Source organism: Glycine max, chromosome 4 (assembly GCF_000004515.6).
Source record: "Glycine max cultivar Williams 82 chromosome 4, Glycine_max_v4.0, whole genome shotgun sequence".
In the NCBI taxonomy this organism is placed as follows: Eukaryota; Viridiplantae; Streptophyta; class Magnoliopsida; order Fabales; family Fabaceae; genus Glycine; species Glycine max.
In genome coordinates this window covers 40,569,992-40,589,798 of record NC_016091.4, presented here as the reverse complement: position 1 = coordinate 40,589,798, position 19,807 = coordinate 40,569,992, and the positions used below count along the sequence as shown (strand labels likewise).

The window sequence follows — 19,807 nt, the reverse complement described above, 5'->3', positions numbered from 1 at the left end:
TCTAGATGATAGCTAAAGTATTAGTTAATGGACAATACTGCCTCAGTGTCTAGTCCTAAGAAGACAAATGCTTTAGCACTTGACTTATAGTTTAAAGGAAATGGAACAATTACTCAATCCTCAAGTACTGAAAGTAATCATCAAAAAGTAACGTTCATGGTTCAGTAAGCAATTCCTGCTATAGCGCACAAGAGGGAAGTTTAAAATTATTTTGTCTTGACATTCTTAATTCTTTTTTTCCTATGTTGTTAACGTTGTATTTGATTTGTACATTGAAAAGCCAACTTTGAGCACAAGATGACACTAGCAAGTTGTACTTCTTTGAAGATATGCTGTAGAAAATGTTTATGGACCCCACTCTCTCTACACAATAATGTGCCTCGTGTAAAGCGCTTAAGCTATTAGACAATGATTAATTGGGATCTCTCGATGGATCAAAGCTCTAAAGTCTATATAAAACTTGAAGATGTTCATGATAAAGTGGCTGAATCACAAGAGAATCATCTGAGCCAAAACAACAAAGTGTAGTGACAAAGAATACTTGGGTCTTAATCTCAGGGGAAGATAAAGGGTAGTGTCAAGAGTGCCCTAGAAAGTACTCACTGTAGCCAAAGGTGACATAGAGAATACTATTGTAATCAAAGATTTGATTAGTGGAACCCTTCAAGTTTTGAAGGAGAACTGGATGTAGCCCAAGAGTTGGGGTGAACCAGTACAAAACCTCTATGTTTTCTTTACTACTTCTATATAACTAGTTTCTTTCTATAGTTTACTTTCACAATATTGTGTCCAAGTTTTGTGAAATATTTTTTAAACACAAACTGATTTCGAACCCCTTGTACGAAACCTATTGTCCATTGATATCTGTTTGAGAAAAGCTTTCAAAGTTTTCAAACGACCAAGTTTTTATCCATCACACTATTCACACCCCCCCCCCCTTTTAGCATGCTTTAGGTACTTCACAAGTAAACGTCATATGTGTGCATGTAAGGTGTCGTATAAAATGGGAAATCTTACACTAGATGGAAAAGTAAAATAGTGGGAAGTCACTGAACTAACATGTGCAATCACATTTAATGCTAGAAAAGCCCATGATGGACTGGGTTGACAGAAAACCTATTCGAAATGGTTCAATAAAATAGATCCAAATGAAAATGAAAAGTTTGGCGTCATTTATTTCATTTACAAATTAGATAGATTACTCTTTTCCTAACCTTAAATATTTATTTTTTATAGATACATAACTAATATATAATTCTAACAACAATTATTATAGGATTATGGTTCTACAATATTTTTTAATGAATACTTAATATAAATATTGAAACACTCGTCTTCATTTTATTTTTTAAATGATATAATTTTATTTATAATAATCAGTTCAAATTATTTTTAATGATGACTTAATGTAAATATTTTTCCAATTATAGGGCCAAAAGTTTTGGAACCTTCTCTATTAGCTCATCCAAAAAGGTTGTCGCCAATGAAGACACATGCACTACTTTCAATGTAACCATCTCGTTGCAATCCTATGGACTTTTGTAGTTTCAATCAAATGAAAAAGTTGGTTTTTAATTTATTAAATTCTCTTTTCTCAGTTGTGTGGTTAGTTTTATAATTAAAATAATAATATATTAAAGAATATTTCATAGATAAAGTCAGACCATTATAAACCCAACTTTTGACCCATGATAATTTTACTTTTTAAACTCTTTCGATATGAACATCCTGACAACATCTACTATTACATTCATTGCTATGGCTGCATGACAATGAAACTGAACAACTAAACATAAAATGTTGGTGAAAAAGACTACTACAATGCAACCTTAAACATCTAATATGAAACCCAACAAGCCTAACCTAGTATCCTCCCAACCTTAATCACTGCCCCCCTCGAAGTTGTGCATTCAGCGCTTGCGCTTGGTCTGACACTATGCTCAGTTGCATTTGCAACCACAACTTGTCATTCTTCATGGTTTGCATTCCTATGTCATTGTCAACATCTTCTATTCAAGGCTTTCATACTATAATAGTTGAAATCACGAATACACCTTCCAATTCTTGAAAGAAGGTTTTGAATCAAGGATACAACAAAGTTGGTTTCCAATTTCGCTAGTCATAATAGTCCCTGAATACCTTTGAAATTCCTTGCCACCAAAGAACCTAAACTCTTGTACCGTGTAGATAGGGGAGGGAGAGATATATTTAAGCACAATTGCCCTAGCCATTATTTCATACAATGATGCTACACAAAAGTGAATGATGTTGTCTTCTCAGCAAAGGTGATGATGTTGCTACTTGCGATGGCCTCATATGAAGCCAATGTACAATTCTTCAAATATTACACTTCCCTGCTATGAAAAATAATGAAAATGAAACACCATTTTATACGTACCTTCAGTTGGAGAAAAAGAGTTCAAAGGAGGCACTCTTGCATATTTTTGTGGTTTTACATTCGCTTGACTAGCCTCAATTCCATATTTCCTGCAATGGTCTAGCCAGTGAAATTGAGCTTTGTCATACAACTTAAAGGAGTGGTGGCAATTGTTTGGATACTCATCAGTTTGTGCCTTGCACTCGTCCCACGAATAATATATGTCGAGCTTCTTTCCAATAAAGACAACATAATACTTTTGCTTCTTAGACTGATTCATATCACGTAGATGGAGTTATATGTGATAAGGGTGGGTAAGCAGAGGACCAACTATATTTATATCAAGGTACAGGAACTTACTATCAATTAAAAAAGTTGTTTGACACATAGCTGAGTAGATGACCAATAATTAATGTTTTGTATGGTAATTCAATTATTTTCAAAAGACCAAAATAACAACACATGTTATTTGAACCATATTTGATGGTTATTATCACCCAAAAATAAGTGCTTACTACCATCACATGTGAGAGGAGCTGACGAGTTTAGTTTGCTTTTAATGGAGTTGGTTCTTATGTTATACACACCAAAATACTTTGGCCAGGAATCAGTCTCTCATTGGCTTTTTCAGTGCATGCATTAGTGTCACCCCTAACTTGAGGCTACTGTGCCTTGTACTAGTGATGTAACAAGTCAAAATTGCTAGCAGACTACTAACTCCAATTTCAGACTTTAAGTCAAATCGGTCACCTAGAAAGTGTTATTTCATATCTTTTACGTATATCTAAAAATTGTTTCCTTTGCCCTAATCTATACAGACTCATTCATATTTTATGGAGTAGATATTGGCATACCCTTATTGCTAATGGAACTACCACACGGGTCTTTTTAATAATATTTCGAAAATGTCTTTTCTAAAACAAAATTATACAACAAACTTATATTTTTGTTGTGAATTTCTTTTTCTATTATAAAATGTGTTTTATTTTTTATTATCAAAACTTCAATTTTTAACTTTATGATTAAACAACCACATTTATGATAACATGACAAGCCACAGTACCTTTGTAGAGTTCAATGCAATCTAAACCGTGTATTTTTTCTATGAAATTTTGGTTCTTTGTCATAATTGACTCATAAGAGAACAATACAAGATGATGATAAATACAATTGGTGGTCTAAGCCAGCTCATAATCACCATATTGGGTTCAAAATAGAGGGAGTCGTTGCTATTGTGCATTATGATGGTGATATGGTATCAACTTGTGATGGGATATTGCTTGAATGTCCTAATGATCCTAAATTCATTAAAATTAGTGAAGAAATGTTGCGTGTTACTTTGAGGAAAGCAGTTATAGATGCCATTAGAGTTGGAAGAAGCTTGTTTGAGGTTTTTTACCATAAACTTGTATACGTAAGTAATGGCTATGTAGAGTATGACGGAATGGAACTATGATTTTCCATTGTATTAATAGGCATGTGTTGTTTGAACATAAAAGCATGATAAGAACACTTCTCTTTGAATTCTTGGCCTTCACAAAGTACAACACAACAATGCCTTACATATAAGACAAATTATAGGCTACAAAAACATCCAATATCATAATGAAGATGCATCTGAGACTACATCATAATGATGATGATCTTGACTCTAATAAACCATATGAATTCACTATTATTCAAAATCTACACCTTTAGGACAATATCATGTTTTCCAGGGGCAATCACACATACTTAGGGTTCATCAGAAGATACATGTTACAACATTTCCCAATGTACCATTGCTCAAATCCTCATGCCTATAAAACATATCTAATAATATTGGATCAAAAGCTTAGGGTCAGACAAACAGTAGATTTGAGGACTATATGTAAGTTAGGTTGAATTAATTAGCCAATTTGGTGTTTCAACCGGCATTAGGTAAACTTATAACAACACTATTTATACTCGTGGGATTGAACCCACACCTACACTATATATACAACATAACATAATACTCAAATGTGTTAGGTCAAATATAATTTTGTGTCATTAACTAAATTAAGAACTAAAATTGCTTGCTTTCTTATTGTATTCAACTAGTTATATTTTAATCATTACTTGTATTTACAACATCATTGTGTTTTTTTATATAACCCCCAACTATTCAACATACCTTTTTTTAATAGTTTATTTACCATAAAATTATCATTGGTTATATTTATCTACCACATATTATTATAGATGTTTTCAAATTATTTGTTATAATTAATAAATTCTACTATATTATTACTTATTGTATTACTTTAAGTATTAGGTTTATCATTACATTAAAAAAATTATCAAATCAGCTATGATATTCATCCATTTACTATACAAAGTGCTCATGAATCTTCCTTAATATGGCCTCACATCAAGCTCGTACCACTTTAGGGTCATTCTTCAAAACAAGATCTTAATTTGTGCAACTTACAAGGCCATACTACATTTGTGTTTTCTCTACCATTGGCCTACTATATTGGGCCTTATAAAAATTTGTTGTTGGACTTTTGTTGTCTTATTCTATTCATCCTTTTACTATACAAAGTGCTCATGGATCTTCCATAATATGGCCTCACATCAAGCTCGTTCTACTTTAGGATCATTCTTCAAAATAAGATCTTAATTTGTGCAACTTATAAGGCCATACTACATTTATGTTTTGTCTACCATTGGCATACTATATTGGGCCTTATAAAAATTTGTTATTGGACATAGATCATAGATCATCCTTCTTCTTTTCTACATTAATCTCTTTCACAAACCATCTACACTCTTTCACAAACCAACCTTTTTTATGACGAACATAGATCATCCTTCTTCTTTTCTACATTAATCTCTTTCTTCTGCAGTACGGTTGTTCTTCTCATACTCATCACCAACTCACAATTTCAAATGTCTAAAATGTCTCCTTCTACTATATGCAACTACAAAACCTTCTTAATAATTTTTTAAAGGCTTCTATGGAGTCATTGGGAATGAGCATTGCACACTATATCAACCAATCTTAGCACGATTTTTCAATTTCATTTGATTGGGACCTCTACTCAAGCATTTCAACAAACACCATATTCCTTTCCCAATTAATGAACACAACTAAAACACACAAACCATGCACATAAATAAACAGCATCCTCAAGGTAAAAAAACTACCACTACAGACAACCACATATTGCTTCTCACCATTTAACAACAATAACAATAAGCAAAGCCACCAACCATAAAAGCCACACTTCCCTACCGAATGGCTCCACTAGTCTACACATCGTCAATGCTGACATCCAACACCACCAACCATACACGACAAATCTTTCCCCAAAGGCACACAAATCCACCAATGGAACCATCCTTGACTACACTTCCACGATGAGCCAGGCAACAAATTATAGCGGAACCCTCATCCAACGCGATCCCTATTTCACAATTAAATTTAAACAAAATGTAATAAATTCAAAGGGAGTATTTATGTGAATGGAAAAATGACATTTGTGTAAAAGTACATTGGAGATAAAAAAAAAAGTGAAACTAATAAAGATTTAAAAATTAGGTTCTTAGACAAAAATCCTACCCTTCCTATATTAAACATTATATTTAACAATTTAAACATTCTCTTCCACCAAACGTGACTTAGTTTCCTTGTCCATGCTAGATACTCTTACACATTATATGAGTTATTTGGGTGTTATATAAAAGTTAGAAAATATGATACATTTTTCCATATATTGAGCAAGTCAATGTAAGCAAAATACGAAAATAAACGTATCCACACATCTGGAAAAAAAAATTATGTCAATGACTCTTTAACTTTTGTTATACTTACACATGGCATAAAACAATAAAGAAAAAAAACTATGAAATAATATCCAAGACGTAAAAAGAGAAGAAAAATAACATAATACCAACGGAGTCTATTCAATTTTTTTAAAGCAAAAAACCAATCCACAAGAATGGAATACGTGTGCAAGATTCCATCCATGTATAGACGAGTGCGTAAACTGATGCAATCCTATCCCGCAAGGGCATTGGGTAGAAGACTCCAAGTAGATTGGGCTAGAGATCCAAGGGAAGGCCCTAGGGTTCTCATGAGCCTTAGGGTAGATTTCGAGCCCATGGGCTAAGCATGAGCCCGCTTATCTTTGTAAATATTAGAATAGGTTTTTTCTTCGTTTGGGCCTTGTATTTTGGCCATTCTAGTAGTATAGGGTTTTAGCCTTGTATTTCGGGGCATTGTGAGTAGTCTTTGTAGTAAGGACTTTTTTTTGTGTATTTTCATGTTTTTTGTCATGGGGGTGAGCTTAGCTATTATAGGGGGTGTGTAGCTAAGCTCTAGCTTCTCATCTCAAGGAGGTGAGCTTAGCTATTAGAGAGGTATGTGTAGCTAAGCTCTAGCTTCTTTAGGAATCTTCTTAAGGAAGCTTCTCAAGGAGGTGAGCTTAGTTATAAGAGGGGTGTGTGTAGCTAAGCTCTAGCTTCTCAAGGAAGCTTTCTCAAAGAAGCTTCTCAAGGAAGTTTTCTCAAGAAAGCTTCTCAAGGAAGCTACCTAGTCTATAAATAGAAGCATGTGTAACACTTGTTGTAACTTTGATGAATGAGAGTCTTGTGAGACATACTTCAAAGTTCCACTTCTCTCCCTCTTTTATTCCTTCAATTTCGTGCTCCCCCCTCTCTCTTTCTCTCCCTCTTTCTTTTCCTTCATTGAAGCATCCTTCCAAGCTTCTTATCCAAGGCTCATCTTGGTGGTGAAGCTCCTTCTTCCATGGCTTATTCCCTAGTGGGTGGCGCCTCCTCTCACCTCTTCTCATTTGTCTTCCGCTGCATCTCCATGGTGGAAAATCACCATTAAAGGACCTCATTGAAGCTCAAAGATCCAGCCTCCATAGAATCCCCACAAGCAAGCTTCCATCAAAACTATCATATAAATTTTAGTCATGATAGTCACCAAGAATTAAAGGATTGGTTGGGATGTCAAGCGGTTCAATCATGTACTGGTTCACATACGTAAATGCAGAATCCACAAAACTGCAAGAACAACAAAGTGAGCAATGAACATGGTTTGAAATCAAATTTTGACAAAAGTATCAGAGGTACAACATTAATAATGGCAGAACTGGTACTGGTTTGCAGGTTTTTTGGTACAACAATATTGATTTCAGCGTGAAAGATTTGCATTTGCTGTTATTTTTGGGAAATGATCTTTTATGATATGATTAAATGAAAATTATCTTTTATGATATGATTAAACTATCATTTGTATTTAACTAATTTTTAGATCATCATGTTTTGGATTATGTTCCAACTATTCATAATATATTCTGTAAAAAATTGAAATTATAATTTGAAATGAGCATGAGATTTGTGGATAACTAATTATGTTGTTCTTAAAGTTTCAAATCATTCTCACGATTGCACATGGTGTTAACCCTCACATACCAACCCCTTAGTTGTGTGTTTGTCCAACCACGTGTCTCCCTCTAAGTAGTCGAGACTACAACCTACTTGGTGAACTCGAACCACATAATAATTTCTCATAAAACACGCTAATTTGGAAATTCCCAACGTTAGTTACACCTCCATGATAGAGATCAAACTCCCATGATGATTCAAATCACGACCCATTGATAGAGATCATGACCTCATGATCCTTGTGGACAAGAAATCCAAAAATATCATTATCAATCACTCTCCCATGACAGAGATCACACCCAAGACAAGTGTTAAGATTACATATTATTCTATTATTTATGATTAGATAGTAATTAATGATTTAGTCCTTATTATTCATTATTAGATTGACCATATGTTATCAATATTGGCCATATTTGCTCATTATAAAATAAAAGCTTAGTGTGGTCATCCTTGATAGAACAACATTACAGTAAATCACTGTTATATGGTATTAGAGGTAGATTCTTCTTGAGAGAGGAATAATGAAAACTCGTGCTCCATCAGAGACTTTTCTACTTTTTGACAACCAGTTTCAACATTTCGGTGAACGCTTTTTCTCATTGATGAACCTTTTCTCCTTTTTCAGCAACCCTTTTCATTTACTTTGCATTTCAATGACATTTTTGACCTTATTCGGTGATCGCCCTTGTCGTTTGTCGCTGGGGATCCAACGAAGACCCCACCATTCAACTCATCGAAGGTTGATCTGTCCATTTCTAGCCTCCTCAACCAGTGTTTCATGCACACCCACACACATGATCTTTGCCTCAAATCGGCGTATCCGACTACATTTTCAGCCTTTGATTTCGGTGACAAGCTCCCCGCACTGAGGTGCACAAATCCCAGTCCCTTTGAGCCATTTTAGGATTGTTGCGTTTGTCAAGCCTTATATTTTGCACTTTATTTATTTTTCCTTTTTTGTTTTTTAACTTTTTCACGCAACCCTTCTTTGCGATAAATAGTACCGCACGACTTTTCGACCCTTGCTTGGCAGACTCCCCGATGCCTTTTCGCCAATGCTTACCTTCAACCACTATCGCCCATCATTAAAGACCAACATGTCGTCCGCGTATGCAACCGACTCAAAACACAGTCGCATTTGACCCCATGTAAGGCCTCGACGCATGAAGTTCTTGCACAAATCGCATGACACATCTCCGACCAACATCACACTGAACTTCTCTCCCTCCGCCTCAAGACGTCTTCGATGGACCTTTTTATTTTTTTTCACGGGTGAATAGTGCCTATCATCATCAGATAAGATCGTCACATTATCCATGTGTGCAAGCAACTCAAAACACCGCCTCACATGACCCTATGCAGGGCCCTAGCATGTGAAGTTCACACACATGACCTCCAATGAACCGCCTTTAGTTTCCATTGGGTTGACCAGATTTGTAACAAGCTCGATTCATATGACATATATGCTGAAGCTTGAAAGGGAGTGTTAAGATTACACATTATTCTATTATTTATGATTAGATAGTAATTAGTGATTTAGTCCTTATTACTCATTATTAGATGGATTTTATGTAATCAATATTGATCTTATTTGCTCATTATAAATAAAGGGTTAGCGTGATCATCTTTGACACAATAACATTGCTATAACAAGTTAGGGACGGAAATATACATTCTCATGTTTGTTACAAGTTTTTGAAAAATATTCCCATGTATTATTGATTCCTAAGAATGCTATGATTTTATTTTTTATCATGTTTTCTTACATTTATATTCCCATCAGGAGGGAGTGGGAAAGTAATATTCCCACAAAAATATGAAAATTTATTATCTAATACACGTGTAATTTTCTTTTCTATTTAACTTATTTTAAATTTTAAAAACTATTCCCACCTTTCTCGTGATAAAGTTTTCGTGAGAAATTTATTAAAAAAAACATTTTCAAGAAAAACTGTTTATCGAGAATCTTATTTTCTTAAAACAGATATAAAACATTTGAAATTAAGATTCTTAAAAACCTTGAAATTTATCTCCTACCAATGCCTCCTAAAAGTGATAACCGAGAAATTTTCTGCGAGAATAATCGATCAAAATTTAAATTAATTAAGACTAAAAACAAAAATAAAAAAATAGGAAAAAAAAACTAAACCCAAATTTATTAATAGATATTATTCATGAAAAGTGATGGGATATTTTAGACTATACATTACATTGGTTCCTCTTCATTTTGGTGGAATGAGAAAGATCTTCAGGTGACGTGGCCGGCTCCCTATCTCTACCCAACTATCCAGACCACCCACTCCCTCTCTCCTTTTCTATTGCACTTTTCGACCCTTTCCTTTCCACGTCTCCCTCTTTCCTACGCCACGCCCCGTGTGCACTGCGCCCCCCAATCCCCGCGCACGTTAGCTCACCCCCTTCCTTTCTTAATTCCAATTTAGGCACCGCTTTTCGCACGCCCCCAACCAAACAAAACAAAAAAAATAGCCGCGGTTTCCTTACCATGCTTCGCTTCGCCGACCTCTGACTCAATAATAACAATCAGCCACCATCTCCTTTTCCCTTTAGTATCTGCTAACGTGCGCCGTCTCAACGGTGTGTTTGATCTCCCTCAACGATGCTGTTTTATCGGAATGAGCAAGTCGAGGAATCGTTGTGAGCAGAATTTGATGAGAGTTTTTATGAAAGTTCTGTAGCGTCGTCGTTTTGATGGGAGGGGTAGTTGGTGAGTGAGTGAATGAGTGAGTGAGTTTTTCTGGGGGGTTGGGTATGGAGTCTGGTGATGAGATTAATTTGAACATAGAAAGTGGGAATAATGGGAAGAGTGGTGGTGATGGGTTCGTTGATAGGAGTAAGGTGCGGATTTTGTTGTGCGATAACGATTCCAAGAGTTCTCAAGAGGTTTTCACGCTTCTTTTGAGATGTTCTTATCAGGGTATGTATGTACGGATTTTTATTTTTCTTTGACTTAGGTTATTTTTGTTTGTGCGTAATAATCTTTACTTGCTGTCTGTGGTTATTATGTTATGTCGTCTTTCAAACTGTGAAGGAAAAAAAGAGTTTTTTGTTTTTTTGGGGGCATTATCTTGTGAAAAATGATTTAATTATTTAATTTGAATTTGTTGCTAAAAAGGGTACTGTAGATTCGGATTCTGTTTGTGAGTTGGCAACACTGTGAAAGGAAGGATGATTTAGTCATACTTGAATTTTATTAAACCAAGTTTGACTATCGTCGTTCCTTTTGAAACTCAGTTTGTGTTCTTTGTGCTAATGTTGACTGTTGAGTTTCAATGATTGGTTGATGAAAATAAGGACAAGAGGAATGTTTGGTTGCGAATAAGATAATATGGGTTTGTTTAAGACCTTGCAGGGTAGTTGCTTGTTGCAACTTTTACATGTATAAGCATTATAGATTCTAGATTCTTGATTCTTCTATTGTGGTTTAGTTTGAGGTTCATTTTTTTTCCCCTTTAAAAATCCTTCAAGTGGTGATTTCGTCGAATGCTTTATGATAACCAACTGTGTGATGATGCAGTTTGGTTTGTTTGGTTTAAAGGCTATGCAATTAATTTATGACATGCTTCCTGAAATTTTGTATATGTATAAACCTCTTGATTTTCTCTGCTTCACAGTTACCTCGGTAAAGTCGGCAAGACAGGTAATTGATGCACTGAATGCGGAGGGGCAACATATAGATATCATACTGGCTGAGCTTGACCTTCCGATGAAGAAGGGCATGAAGATGTTGAAGTACATAGCACAGGATAAAGAGTTTCGCCGAATCCCTGTTATAAGTAAGCTTGTGTTCTTTAATTTGCTAAGAATCCAGTGAGACTCTTGAATTTAGGCAAATTATATTCTGCTCCTCATCAATGCTTTGAATATCTTGTTTTGATAAGTGATGTCCGCACAAGATGAGGTATCCGTTGTTGTTAAGTGCTTGAGACTTGGAGCAGCAGACTATCTAGTAAAGCCTTTACGCACTAATGAACTATTAAATTTGTGGACGCACATGTGGAGACGGAGGCGCATGGTTTGTATTGGTCAACTTCATATTTATGGATGTTCCCCATTTTGTGTTCTTTCATCCTATTATTACTTTTCCACCCAATATCTGTAAACTTTGGGCAATATGAAATCGATGCGGAGTTACCATCACAACCATTTATTTTTGGAAACTTAGGTTGTCAAGATTCAAGAATGACATGAATGCTCTTTAATTATATGTATAAGATACTATGCATAATTTTTTGATATACTAGATGAGTAAAATATATATCATTTTGAAAGTTTTTTATGTTAAGTTTTGAGGTTGATCTGGCCAATCTACTTTCTACCAAAAGTTTTCTAGGTATATGATTTGGCCTGTCAGTTTTTTTATTTTTTATTTTTTTTAATATAGCAAAACCATTTGTCTAATTTCGCATGGAGCTATTATGGGAGATGCTTAAGATTTTGGAAGAGCCTCATTGCATACCAATTATCAGGCTACCTCATCTGTGCAACAGTTTAGGGGCAATGCCGAACACTGTTAGTTACACAAGTTATTAAATGAAAATGGTCAAGAAAGTATCAGCTTTATGTCTGCTACTGTCACACTGACATTATTTATAGTTAGTAGTTTCAAATTTGCATTGCATGAAATTATGTACATTAAGTTTTTTCAGATGGTAAGAATTTGGATTTTGGAAAGAACTAGGGGACCTTGAGTTAACCGGAGGTTTCATATGGAAATACTTCACATGGATGATGAATCAACCATACATAGGATATAGAATGTTAGGGTGGCCTCTCCCCTTTGCCCCAGCTCATTCTGCTTTTTGCATATATACATTCATGAAACTTTTCTCTGGATTTACCAATTCATGCTTAGACCTTCCCAATTTGAAATTAAATTGTTTCATATCTATTCTGGCAGCTTGGACTTGTAGAGAAGAACATCTTGAATTATGATTTTGATCTGGTAGTATCTGACCCGAGTGATGCCAACACAAACAGCACCACCTTGTTCTCTGATGACACAGATGACAAGTCCAAGAGAAGCACTAATCCTGAGGTAGGAATATCAGTCCAACAAGAGCAAGAGGTGAATGTTACAATTAAGTATTTAAATAATGCAAGATTTTAATAAGCAATGGGATCAACGTGATCGCAAATCAATAAATTTGTGCATCATGCTAAACTTTAAATTAAATTTATCTATGAAAAGGTGGGTTTCTTTTTTCAACTTTGGGCGTTCTTTGCAAATAATTCTACCTTTCAGAGTGTAAACATTGACATACATGTAAGTTTCCGTATTGCCTTTCAATGTTAAGGTGACATTAAGTATGTTGCCACTATAGAGATTGAATTACATAAATTGTTGATTACGGAGTAAAGGCAAATGACCATGTTCAAAGGAACTCAAGCTATGATTCAAATTTAAGTCATAAATAAATCAATTCCCTAAAACCAATTTTCAGTAGCATGGGGGTGGAAATTGTAAACAAAACCTGGAAGTTTACTAAGTGATTCAAGTTTACTTTGAAAAATATTATTCAGGATCCAATTGCAAGGTATGGGACTTGGAGTCCAACATTGGAATATGGGATTCTAGTGCGGGGTTTTTAGGGTCTTGGGCTCTCCAACTACAATAGCTAGCTTTTGTGTGTGGTTCTCCCAAGGTTCTTAACATTTAAGTTTAGTCTTTTGGGTTAGTTAGTTCATAAAGGGCTGTTGCCATCTTGCCTGAGAGGGTATGTTAGAGATTAGAGATGTAGTTTAAAAACCAGTCTTTACCTAACAGCTTAAGCTTCTTGGGTAATTATTCATGACGCAGCATGCTGAAAAATGTCGATGTGCCCCATGCACAATTATGTATAGTGTCATTGGATTACATGTGGAGTATGAAGAAAAGTGGTGGTATGTCTCCTCCACACTGATCCAAAGGGGTGTAAATTATTTGTAAGTGTAAATGGGTTTAGATGTAGCATTTCTCTAATACCTTTTATCAGCCAGCAATGAGCAGACATCATTAAATGGGCGTCTAAGCTATTATGGGCAAACATTATTATATAGCTACTAATGACTTCTATTAGAAGTGCTGTAGTAGTATGTGGTCATTTATGCATATGATTTATCTTCTCAGTCTACTATTGCAATTGCTGCTGCTGTTGAGGAACCTCCAGATGCTCATGCATCAGAATGCGGGCCTGATGTGGATGGAGTTAATGATCACCAAACAGGTATGCTTCTTTTCTTCATTTGACCTTTTTCTAAAACCCACAAATTGTATGTTGATTTTTGCAATAAAAATGAAGTTATACAATGTAGCACCAACTAGTTTTGTATATGATTGTAAGAACTTGTTTTGAATACCATATCCTGACTTAAATGGTTACAAATTTTGGTTTTGCCATCATTCTCACCTTTTAGCCAGTCTTGGTCTGTAGAAGTATATTTGTTCATGTAACAGAATCACTTGTTTGTGACTTGCCTTTTATTATAGCTCCATAATTTTTAATTTCTGAAAATGGCTTCTATCTGAATGGGAATTTGAGTTCCTGAGGTTGAACAAAATTTGACTTATGCAAATACCCATTTCAGTTCTATTAGTTTCTCTCTGATTAGCTGTAATTTTGTAGCACATTTTTCATCTGGTCCGAAGAAGAGTGAACTAAGGATAGGGGAGTCATCAGCCTTCTTCACGTATGTTAAAGCATCAATACTTAAGAGCAACTTGGAAGGGGTTGTTAATGTAGACAAAAATGGTGCTACACATGTGAGGATGGAAGTTATGCATCAAACATGTGCTCAACAAGGGGTGAATGACCTTCAAATACGGGAAAATGGAGAGGCATATGAAAGTCAATCGCAAGATGACTTACCCAGCAGCACTAGTATACCTGATTCTTTGTCTATTGAGAGGTCTTGTACTCCACCTGCATCAATGGAAGTTTCACAGCAAAAGCACTACAGGGAAGAAAATTTACATCAGGGTGTGATGCATCCAAGAAATGGGACTCATTGTTCCGAGCTTGAAGTATCTGGCATGGCTTCCCAACAGGTTTATCCATATTATATTTCAGGGGTTGTTAATCATGTTATGATGCCTTCATCAGCACAAATGTATCATCAAAAGAATATCCAGGACCTACAGAATCATCCTAGCTCAGCTATGATTTCACAGTACAGCCATCTTCCCCAAGGTGGTCCTCATGGAACGGGGATGACATCCTTCCCATATTACCCAATGAGCATATGCTTACAACCTGGTCAGATTCCTAATCCTCATTCATGGCAATCATTTGGAAACTCAAGTTCATCTGAAGCAAAATTAAGTAAAGTTGATAGGAGAGAAGCAGCATTGATGAAGTTCAGACAGAAAAGGAAAGAGCGCTGCTTTGATAAGAAAATTAGGTATGTTAACCGGAAACGACTTGCGGAAAGGCGGCCTCGTGTGAGGGGTCAGTTTGTCAGAAAGTTGAAGGGTGCTAATGCGGATCTTAATGGGCAGCCTGCATCGATTGACTATGACGAAGATGACGAAGAGGATGAAGATGACCAGGGAGCAAGAGATTCTTCTCCCGAGGATGCTTGAGCATGTCAAATTGCTATTTTGACATAAGGATGAAGGGCCAACCAATTTATGAGCTAATATTGGCCTGTCAAAAGGACTGCTGTAATGGAAAGTTCTCTCACCAAAGCACCAATTTATGAGCTTGTGCTCATGTATTTGGGGTGTTGATCCAATATGCGCCCTCATCATTTATGGTTGAAACAAGCTCATTCTGGTCTTTTTTTAATTGCAGTTCATCAAATGATCCGTACTACTGAGCTATTGCGTAGGGTATTTACCTTCTGGTGGTTATGTCCTATGCAGTTGAAAGTATCACCCCTGCGTTTTATTGAACAGTTACAAGCAGGTTGTTCTTGCTTATTTTATGGAGAAATGTTAAGACATCTTTAAAAAATTGACCTGAGAAATGAGTTATTTGACTATTTATCTAAAGTTTTACTTTCAAAATTTGACCACCATCCAAGGCATTTGGCCTCCCCAATTTTCTTAGTACATTTTTTTTTGTCTTTTTGTTTACCCGGTTGATGTTAGTTCAATTTTTTGTCACAGTAAAATTTCACTGCTATCCAAAACCTAATCTAAAATGTTTCCGGAGTAAAACCTATTGATTTATATATTAAGAAATCGATAATGAACAAAGTATCTAAAACTAAATGAACTTACAAATTACTAAAGTCCAAACTATAACCTATATTTGAAGTTTTATGTCAAATGAATAAAATTTGGTCTAAGTAAAAAAATTATGTCATTTTTGCAAGAATTATTTTAATTAAGTAAAAATTATAAGTATCTTAGATATAAGTAATAAAAAAAAATTAATGAGTAACATAACAAAGAACAAGGATGACAACTGCATTTTTATTAAACTATACTATTCATGCATAAGAAGTAAAACAAAAAAATCCATATAGATAAGAGCATATTAAAAAAAACATTAAACTAAAATTCGTGTGCAAATCAGTGCATAATAAGATAAATTACTATAATTATATCAGATTTATACCACAACAGAAATGTGATAGCCTAATGAAAATACGGATACATATATGCTATTGCATTTGTGTTTTTTATTATGTGAATTATTAACGTAAATAAATGAATAATTATATTTTTTATAAGATAATAATGATACTTTAAATTAAACATTTATTTTTATAAAAATAATGTAGAAATATATTTTTACCAAAAATTAAGAAAATATATAAATAAAATAATTTTACATAAAAAGTTAAAATAAAAAAAATTCATCAATCAAAGAGAATTTTTATTTTTATTTTTAATTGCATTTAATTTAAACATTTAAATCATTTAATTTTTATATAACCTTTTTTAGTAATTTTAATAATAAAAACAAAAGCATTTCAGTAATTTTATCCAAATACAAGTTCTCCATTGAGCTCTTCTGGATAAATACTTGATATGCATCACTCAAATACTAAATTAGCTTATTTAAAAGGAGCTTTCATTCAGAAAAAAAAAAAAGGAACTTTTCACGTAAACTTTTTTTTGATAAACTCTTCTACACGTTGGTGTAAACAAGTTCTTATTCCTGCATCACGTCTCCACTTGCACCTAATTTTGAAGTTATGATGGAGGTTTGCCGCAATGGATTAGTAAATGCAATAACTACAATGTAAATTTAATTTTCCTTTTCAATCAATATCCAATTTAATCTTTGAATTCGTTGAACACTCACATTTAAATTTATGAAAGATAAAAAAAATTAAAATTTTATTTTTAAATTTAAAAAATATACGATAAATTCATCTTCTATTAGTTCTTTTCTTTCCGTTAAGCCATGTGAAAGTGCTTAAGTGATTCCTCTGGACTAGGCATGGCACCCGCGCAGGATGGGGGCGGGGAGTACTCCCCCACTCCCCGTCCTCGAACCTTACCCGGTTCCCCGCTCCCGCTCCCGTGGTGGGGGTATTTTTTGCCCCATCCCTGTTTCTTGGCTCTTCGCGGGGACTTGCGAGATCCCGTTTTACATTAAAAAATATCAAAAATTAAAAAAATAAATATAATTTTTTTGTCTTATCTCTATTTTTCAACAATAATAAATTTAAGGTTTAATTCTAAGTTTAAAACATGACTAAAAATACCAAAATAAATCTAGTAATAAAATCACACAAGCATAAAAGCATCCAAGAAATATTCAGGTACACATTAATGTTACAGTATTACACAATAAAACTAGTATAACATTGCATATCTTCATACAATAAATTAATATCATCATACTGAATCAAGTCTTCATACTTCCATCCAAGTGTAATGAGCCCTTATATTTATGTTGTACATATTATAAGTTATGAGGATATATAAGTAAAATTCTATATACGCGGGGATATGAGGACCCTGCGAGGCGAGGAGCATAGTCCCCGTCCCCGCCCCCAAATTAGTTGCGAGGGATTTTTCATCCCCATCCCTGTCCCCGCAGGGAATTTTTCCCCAACCACAGGCCCCGAATGGGGCAGTCCCTACGAGGATCCTTGAGTTGCGGGAAGAATTGTCATGCCTACTCTGGACTATACATAACAATGAAACTCATACCCATGGGTATCTGTCCAAACCCGTCTTGATTTAGACGGGGAATACCGAGTTGATTGGGTACGAGTTCGGGTTTGAGGATTACCCGATTTTTTTAATTGGGGTCGGGGTCGCGGGATGTCACTACTCGTCCCATACCCATTCCCGTACCCGCCCCGATAATGAAATTATTAAAATTTTATTAATTATTTGTTAATTTTTTTTATAATTTTTACATGATTTAATATTCTCTGCAAATACAAGTAATTAAAAATAAATGTGTGACAATCAATTGTAGATTTTCAATATAATTTTTTTACAAAAAATAAATTTACAAATCTAAACCGGGGACGAGGTGGGGACGGGGATACCAATACCCAACGAGTACAGGAATAGAATAACAAATTTTAATTAGTCGGATATCCATCCCCACCCCGTTCCATTGCCATGTCTACTCCGAACTTATTTGTCAAAAGAAAAAGTATCTATTTGTGATACTCGGTAAGTTTTGCATTTTTACCATTTTTTTTACTATTTTCTCCTTCTCTCCCTCCCATCCCCCTCCACCTACTCCTCCACAGAATTGGAGTTTTCTCCAATGAATTTCACTGGTTTGAACGAAATTTTGTTGGATGTCAAAGCCACGAGCTGCTCCAAGAGCCACCGAAACTATGTGATTGCAATAGAAACCTTGTTGTCATCCAATGACAAAAGTTTCTCAGACAGTGACTTCTCTTCCACGTCTTCTTTCTGCTCGAAAATCTCCATCATGGAGTGCCTCTTTGTCACCTTCGATTTCGACCTCTGCATTTGTCGCCGCTCCTCCCTCACCATCCACATAAGGCAACCGGCAATAAACACGTTCACTGCTGCAAGATCGCAACGTTGAAATCTGGGTACACCAGACAAACCAAACATTTCCATTCTCAATTTCAACCTATACCTTCCGGAGTTCACTGGCAATTTCTAATTCCAAAACCGTTTTTATTTCACCTTCTCGTGTCTCAAGTAGATAAACTTTTCTTTCTTTTTGTTTATTTTTTAATCAACCCTGTTCCACAATTTGACCTTGTTTTCAAATTATTATTATTATTGCATAAAATAAAGACCACCGACCGACAGAAAAGATTTATTTCCATGTGTCTACAATAGCCTTTTTTTTAAGACAAAGTTGGGATTTTGATTTCATTTTCTTGCACCCTATTGAATGTTGATTTGAACCCACTAAGCTTTTTTTGGATGTCATTCTACTTTTATTAAGTTTGTTTTGCTTGTGTGGTGTGGCTGTTGTGATGGGGTGTGCTTGATGTGGTTGCTGCCCATTGAATGCAACTTAGAGTACATTTTTTTATTCGTTGGTAAGGGGTGTGTTTGATGGTTATTGGTAGCATTTTTTTTAATTTGGAGCTTTGATGTTTTTCTAAAACTGCAACAAGTCGAGTTGCGGTGGAGGTGTGTCGGAGGAAGTGTGGGTTTGAGTTGTGCACAAATGGACAAATTAGTCCGTTGAAATTCTAATTATAAATCAGTCCATCTTATTTATCATCGACCTGATTGTTTGCACGCATGACTTCAGGTGTAATCAAGTCTTATGACACTTGGTTAACGAAAGAGAGTTAACTGTAAAATAAAATTGTCATATTTTTTGAAAATTTAAAAATAAAATTTTATTTTATCATTTTTTAGGGATCAAAGTGTTAACGTCTTATAAATGTAAGGATCAAGTAAAATGGATGCACTAACTTTTTTTAAAATGGATGTTTTGTCTACTTTTTTTGTTAGGCATGTTTCTTAAGACTAATAAAGACAAATGTTTTTGCCTCACCATGTATGTTAGTTGACATGATAGTCTTTTCCTTGATATGATATGCTTGAAGTTTTGAAATTTAAAAATGTAAAAAATTAGGTTTACATATTAC

At 34.9% G+C, this 19,807-nt stretch overlaps 1 protein-coding gene across 2 annotated transcripts; it reads left to right on the top strand.

Moving 5' to 3' along the window:
• The first annotated feature begins 9,961 nt into the window (after nucleotides 1-9,961).
• Nucleotides 9,962-15,585, top strand: LOC100799728 (two-component response regulator-like APRR1). 2 transcript variants are annotated; one of them, XM_006578504.4, is made up of 6 exons: nucleotides 9,962-10,736; nucleotides 11,434-11,595; nucleotides 11,701-11,834; nucleotides 12,720-12,857; nucleotides 13,929-14,025; nucleotides 14,425-15,585. In XM_006578504.4, the coding sequence occupies exons 1-6, from the start codon at nucleotides 10,571-10,573 to the stop codon at nucleotides 15,378-15,380; spliced, it is 1,653 nt and encodes a 550-aa protein (XP_006578567.1). In that variant the 5' UTR covers nucleotides 9,962-10,570; the 3' UTR covers nucleotides 15,381-15,585. The 2 variants fall into 2 exon arrangements, with proteins under 2 accessions (XP_006578567.1, XP_003523010.1); XM_003522962.5 differs by having other exon boundaries at nucleotides 12,720-12,887.
• The last annotated feature ends 4,222 nt before the right edge of the window (nucleotides 15,586-19,807 follow it).